This window comes from Ursus arctos, unplaced genomic scaffold, assembly GCF_023065955.2.
Source record: "Ursus arctos isolate Adak ecotype North America unplaced genomic scaffold, UrsArc2.0 scaffold_1, whole genome shotgun sequence".
NCBI lineage: Eukaryota > Metazoa > Chordata > Mammalia > Carnivora > Ursidae > Ursus > Ursus arctos.
Window position 1 is genome coordinate 100,880,682 of NW_026622763.1, and position 6,925 is coordinate 100,887,606.

Genomic DNA, 6,925 nt, shown 5'->3' on the forward strand with positions numbered 1-6,925 from the left:
GCTTTGGTGTGTGGAAACCGGTGACAGAGCTGGGCGGCACAGCCAGGGTGTCTAAGAGAGAAACCGAGACGCGTAGGGACCCAGGAACACACCCGCAGAGAGGCGCCTGAAGGAGGCGCTCTGGTCGCAGCTTCGTGGGGGTCCAGGATGTCGCAGTCCCTGTGGCCAGGCTGACCCAGGTCCTGAGGGCCCAGCAACTGCCCTCTGCCCATCCCAGTCGCTGGGGAGGAGGGAGGACAGCAGGCTGGTGCGGGCAGAGAAGACTGTCCCCAGAGCCCTGCCATAGGAACCGCCCTGGCTTTTGTGACCTCACAGGAGGGGTGGAGGTGACTGTTCTCCGTGGGGCTTAGGTCCATCCCGAGGCCAGAGCCTTCCCCCAGGGCAGGGGCAAGCGGCCCCTCCAGGAGGGAGCCGGAAGATTAAGCAGCTCCATGTAGGTCCACGTTTAGGTGAAGAGAACCCACCATGAGGAAGGGCAAAAGGAAGAAGCCGGAGTCCAAACGCCATGGCTCCACCTCACAGCGCGCCAGCTCCGAGTCCACGCCACAGCACGCCAGCTCCGAGTCTACACCACAGCAGCCCAGCCCCAGATCTACCCCCCAGCCCAGCCCCGGATCCACCCCCCAGCCCAGCCCCAGCTCTACCGTGCAGCAGCCCAGCCCCGAATCCACCCCCCAGCAGCCCAGTCCCAGCTCCACCCAGCAGCAGCCCAGCTCCGGCTCAACCCTGCAACCCAGCTGTGAATCCACTCCCCGACAGCCTACACCCCAGGCTCTCCCAGCTCCCGAATCCAACCCCTCCACCAGGGGCCTGGCGCCTCAGGACACTAACACAAAAGCATCCTCTCGATCCAGGAAAACAGGTGGGCAGGCTTCTAACTCAGGAACTTCTAGCCTTCCTGCTGATGGAGTCCTAGGGTCCCCCAGAGGCGGGTTCAGTTTGGGTAGTGGTGCATGGTTGACGTGTCTTCTGGAACTGTGCTGGTGAATTGTGAGGGTTTGGGGTTTTGTTTTTACGCAGGAGACCAGGATTCCTGGATTTTGCCATTCCTCACCATCCTGAGTCTCAGTGAAGGAGGCGGCCACACATACATACTGACATTGCACTTGGCTTGGTGGTGATACTAGCTTATTAGGAGTCAGAAGTGCCGTGTGGCTGCTCATAGATAAAAACCAGGGATGTGTTAATAGAAATATACGGTTTAGGACAAGGGAGGTGGTCATACTCCGTCCTCATCAGGCTATCCTTGTGGGCTGTAAAAGATGCCCAGCGATCTAGTCCAAAGAAGATAATGGGGGATGAGGGGGTGGGAAAGCAAGAACCATTTGATGTAGGGGATTTGGTTGAAGGAATTGGAGGAAATCTGTCTGTCAAGTAAAAGATGTGAGTAGACTTGTTCTGTGTTGCCCTCCGATGTCTATGGGTTGCCAGATAAAATATAGGACCCCCAGTAAAATTTGAGTTTCAGATAAACAACAAACAATTTTTTTGTGTAAATGTGTCCCAGATATTGCATGGGTATTCTGTATTTTTATCTGCAAAATCTGGCAACCTTACCCACGGAAGACACTAGAGACAGGCAGATTTCTGCTCAACACAAAGACGTTCCCAGCAATTAGCTCTGTCTGAAAATGGAATGGCTGTCTAGGAAAAGTGGTTCTCCACCTGGTTGGGTAGCCAGAGTCTGAATGAGCGTTGGATTGGGAATTCAAGTGGAGTTTAGGAGACAGGATGGTTAATACTACTACTAACTACTACTACTAATAATAATAATGGTAGTAACTAACTAACAGTTACCATCGAGCATTTACCAAGTACCTAGCATTCAGCTCAGCTGTCTGTGCGAACCTTCCCGTTTAACAGTCCTATAAAGGAAGTATTATCATCATGCTTTCCCTTTTATAGATGGGGGAACTGAGGCTCAAAGAAATCAAACAACACACTCTCGAGCAGGCACTGACAGCACTGAGAGCAGGACCTCTATCTATTCTGACTCCATAATCCTTACTCTTAACTGCAGCATTGACCTTCTGGTCCCAAGAGCCCTGTGGTTTCCCCAGGAGGAAGAACACCCTTCTCTGAGCTTCTCTTGGCTTCACCATGAGCCAGTGCCAGTGGCTGTATGGTCCTGAGCAGGCCACACTCTCTGCACCACAGTTTATTCCTCAGGGATGGTGTGGATATAAACTACACGTGAGATGTGAGTGAGAGGGGTAGCTCCAAGCAGTTGCTGGGACAACGGTATTTCCGTGGCTAAGAATCAATTCATTCTTAACATGTAGAAATGGTTTGGAGTGTTACATATTGCATATATTGTGATCATCAACCACTGACGGAAACATTTCTGGATTACGGCCTTCAGAACCGATACCTGCAGAAAGCAAAATGTTCCATCCCCACATCTTTTAAGGAATGTGTGTGGTTCACCCCTAGGGAGGAATTCTGCTTATTGAGAAAGCCAAGCAGGAGACAGGGTGGTCCACCCATGGTTACAGTGGACACCCTGCACTTCTCTGCCAGAGGAATTTTCTCCCTTCGAGCCAGGGAGGGAAAAATGTTGGTGATAAGGGACGAAGGCCTGTACATAAGGGCGCCATTTTCTAAAATCCAAATCTTTTTTTTAAAAGGATTTTATTTATTTATGTAAGGTGGGGAGGGGCTGAGGGAGAGGAAGAGGGAGCATCTCAAGCAGATTCTGAGCCAAGTGCAGAGCCCAACATGGGGCCTGATCCCACGACCCTGAGATCATGACCTGAGCCAAAATCAAGAGTCAGACACTTGACTGACTGAGCCACCCAGGCACCCCTAAAATCCAAATCTTTTTGGATGCAGAAAACACTGTAGTTTCAGAAAGTATTAGCCTTCCACTAAAATGGCTATAATCAAAAGATGGACAATAACAAATGTTAGGGGAAGCTATGGAGAAACTGAAACCCTTGTCCATGGCTGGAGGGAACGTAGAATGGTGCAGCCAACGTGAAGTTACCATATGACCCAGCAATTCCACTCCAGGGGACATACCCAAGAGAATTGAAAACAGAGGCTCCATACAAAAACTTGCACGTGAATGTTCACAGCAACATTAGTAATGGTAGCCAAGAAGTGGGACAAACTCACTATCAACTACCTGATGAATGGGTAAAAAACATGTGGTATGTCCATACAACGGAATCCTATTTGGCACCACTGACATATGCTACAACGTGGGTGAGCCTCAGACACGTTAGGCTAAGTGAAAGAAGCCAGCCCACCAAAGCCCACATGTTATATATGATTCCATTTCTGAAATGTGCAGAATAGGCAAATCCATTGCCCGGAACTGAGGGGAGGTGGGGAAAGGTAGTGACCGCTAATGGCCATGGGGTTTCCTTGGGGGTGGGAATAAAAGTGTTCTGGAATTAGACAGTAATGATGGTTTTGCACCTTTGTTAATATACCAAAAACCACTGAGCACTTTAAAGGGTAAATTTTATGCCACAGGAATTAAATGTCTATTTTTTAAAAAAATTTGACAAAGAAAAAAGATAAGGCTTGCCCTTTAGAATCCCTTCCTTCCCCATTCCAGAGAAGGTATCTGCCATGGGCAGGTCTAAGGAGGAGCGGGCGGCATCTGCCAGGTTGATCACTGGTTTCATGGAGCCTACGTTGGAAGAACGTGTTGCTGTGTCAAGAAGCCAGGACTGAAGTCATTACACGAGGAGGGAACCAGCCAGCCAGAAGTCCTGCTGTGCAGCAGCCGAAGGCACCATCTCTGAGTCCCACTGGCATCCTTAGCAGAGGACAAACAGGAGAGAAGTTTGGGAAAGTGTTTCCAGTACTGTAACTGGAGCAGCCACTGTCTTCTGGATTAATCAACAAACCCCAGAAGAATGGACCGTGTTCCAGTGGAATCTCAGGGCCGCTCTCCTGCTGCTGTCATTTTCTGTCAATTCCACGGAAGGAGCACTGAACAAGTTAGAAGCCCTGAGCTGAAGCCCACTTCTTCAAATCTACTTGTTACAAGGCATCCCATCTATTCTTTGAGCCTCAGTTTCCCTGTTTGTAAACTGAGAATAAAAATAATGGCGCCATTATTTCAAAATGGCCCGGGGAGCTCCAGTCTGTAAAACAACCAGTTTCCCCTGTGGCTAGTCTTCTCTCCCGTGTCTCCGTAGCTCTCCCCAGCCTCCTGGAGGCAGGGGGTCCCTCATCGCTCTCCTTCTCTGTCCATCCAGGGGCTGTGACTCGTGCGGGCCCACGGGCCTTCTGTTCCTGTTCCACTTGCCCCGGCAGCTCTGCTTGCTGGCGTCGCCTGGGCCTGTGTCACAGCCGCATCTTTGATGTCCTCCTTCCTCGGGCCTGGCCCACCATGCCAGGGAGAGGATCTCCAAGCCTCCTCACTTTCTACAGGTTCTGGAGCGTGTGGGGGGGCTGGACCCTCGGGGCACTCGGTTCCCAGGGCCGGGCTTTGCCCTGGACCCTGTTAGTCGCCATGTTGTAACTTCTTCTTGGGAATCCCAGGCAGAAAGAAAGCCTCTCTGGGGTGACCACTTCCCAGGGTTTGGCACCCTGCCCTTTCTGACCAGACCCATGCCCTGGGGACCCCCACCTGCACAGACAGGGGCCAGTTTTCTTCCCTACCAGGAATTGCTTCTTTGGGAGGCTCGCGTTTCTTTTCTCCATGGGCGCACTCCTTCCTCAGAGTAGACTCCCTGACAGCCCTTAGTAAAGTCCCTGTCACTCAGAGCTTTGTGATTAAATGCTCTGTTGGGCCACTGGCCTCCTTCTGTGGCCCATACCATAGCTGAGAGCTCCAGGTGCTTGACCTGCATATGAATTTCCCCCAGAATTTAGTGATAAATACTGATTGCAACTCACATGGCCCATTGGTAAGAGCAAGACCTCCAGCCCCTTCAGAGGGCTTCGAGCAATTTCTGGCAGTCTCCACAGGGGACATGCCCCAGGCTGTTCTGTCGGTGGCAGGGCAGTCTCCCACAGCATCAACCCTAGTACCTGCCCTTCCTTTCCTTTCCCATGAAACCATCAGGAGAAAGCCCCCTGGTGGCTGCTTGGGAAGACGCCTGTGCAGAAAACCAGACTGTAGACATCAGTCTGCTTTCCCAGTGGTGCAGGGCTATGTGCGTCCCTCTGCCCCCAGCTCTGCACCCCAGAGTAGCTGCGCCTGTACTCAGGGTCTCACCAATGTCCACAAAGAGGCTTCCGGCTTGGGGATCTCATACGCCTAAACCAGGAGCCGAGCCCACCCCTCACCCGCTTCCCGCTCCTCTTCCTGGTCTCTCCCCCCATCAAATGCCCTCTCCTGTTCATCCTTGAAAAGCACCATCTCTCAGACATAAGAGAAGCAAACAGCTACCCAGGTGTGTTGGGAGAACATGTGTAGAGCTAAAAATACTCTACAATCCGGTAAGTCCCATCAAGGATCCACCTGCCCGGCACTCACCCCTACTGATTTCCTCCCACGCCCTTAGTACTTCTGTCCATCTGGTGTCGAGCCGTGCCATGGACTCGTATCACTTTAAAACCAACAGGTGGGAACACCTCCTCGGCGTAGAATACTAGGCGCTATGAGGAAAACCAGAACAGGGAATCCGACCCTTTAAAATCGTACAGTCCACGTGGCAAAGCTGAGACGTGTACATTTAGAAACTGAGATGGAAGCCAGGAAGTGACACCTGCCCCATAGGTGTTCAAAGAGCTTCCGAAAAAGAGGGTGCTCACTCCAAAGTCAGGTTCCACAGAGACTTTGTAGTGTCAATGGTTTCTACCTGTGCTGAGTCTAGAAGAGTCTTGGGATCTTCCCGTGGCTTAACATGAAAAGAGAGAGCATTCTAGGTGGAGGGCAAGGTAAAAGCAAGGCGGCTCAGCATGAGGGACGGGAGGGGGAGGGGCAGAGGGGCGGTCTGGCCGGGGTGAGACCTGTAGTCTCAATTCTGCTCAAATTACAGCACCAGCTTCCATAATCTTTACATTTCTCCGTGCAGTGGAAGGTTGGATCTTGGCTTTAAATAAATACACATCCCATTAAACAAGATTCCCTACTTTAGCAGGATTGTTGCCCAAAAGGATATTGCGTTTTGTGAAAGCCTTCCTCACAGTCATTAGCACGACGGTACAGCTTCCTTGCCTGTGTGGTGGGCGTCACATGTGGCTTCCTCAGATTCTTCTCCAAAATGGAGCCTCATGATAGAACCTACTTCACAGGGTGGTTAGAAGGCTTGAGGAAGACACCGGGTGTGAGATGTTTAGCATGGGGCCTGGCACATGGCAGCCTTCATATCCCGCTCCCTGAGAGTCCCAGCCGAGAGCTGGCATCCCGGGCTTGCCCGTCCTCAGAGGCAGGGGTCCTGTGGCAGGGAGTCATTGGATGGGGTGGGCAGAGTCGTATTCCCTTGAGAGGAGCATCAGTGGCGGGGAGATGGGCGTTGCTGAAATCCTGAGGGGACCCTCCAATTCCTGCTTCCCCTGTCTGCAGACAGGCGCTAGAGTCCAGCTGCCCCCAACCTGCGGGCTTTCTGTTTTGCTCTACAGAAAACCTACAAGGAAACACTCCACTCATCGTAATTCGCGTGCTCCAAGCTCTCGGGACTGCTGCTGTGGCTCTGGGGGCCCTAGGAGCTGCCTATTACACCATTGAATCCTTGTGAGCAAACCCCCAGGCCCACGGTCCGGCAGGTACGTGGACCCCCTTTGTGCCCACGCCCCCTGGCAGGGGTAACCCTCAAGCCCACTGGGTCACCGTGCCTGCAGTGCAGGGCCGAGGGAGTGTCTGTCCCTTCTTGGAATAAAGGAGGAATTTATGAGTGGACCAAGCCCCCAGCCTCTCAGGGAAAGCTTAAGAACTGAGTGACTTTCTGGCCTCAGGCTCACGTGGCACGGCTCTCTCAAGCAGCCCTGACACTCTTGATGATTCTAGACCCATTATTGG

General features: G+C 52.1%; 1 protein-coding gene across 1 annotated transcript; it reads left to right on the plus strand.

Annotated features, from left to right (window-relative positions):
• The first annotated feature begins 465 nt into the window (after positions 1 to 465).
• SPATA3 (spermatogenesis associated 3) lies at positions 466 to 6,634 on the plus strand. The gene is made up of 4 exons (XM_026489340.1): positions 466 to 680; positions 714 to 862; positions 4,215 to 4,389; positions 6,529 to 6,634. Exons 1-4 carry the CDS (start codon positions 466 to 468, stop codon positions 6,632 to 6,634), a joined length of 645 nt encoding a protein of 214 aa, XP_026345125.1.
• The last annotated feature ends 291 nt before the right edge of the window (positions 6,635 to 6,925 follow it).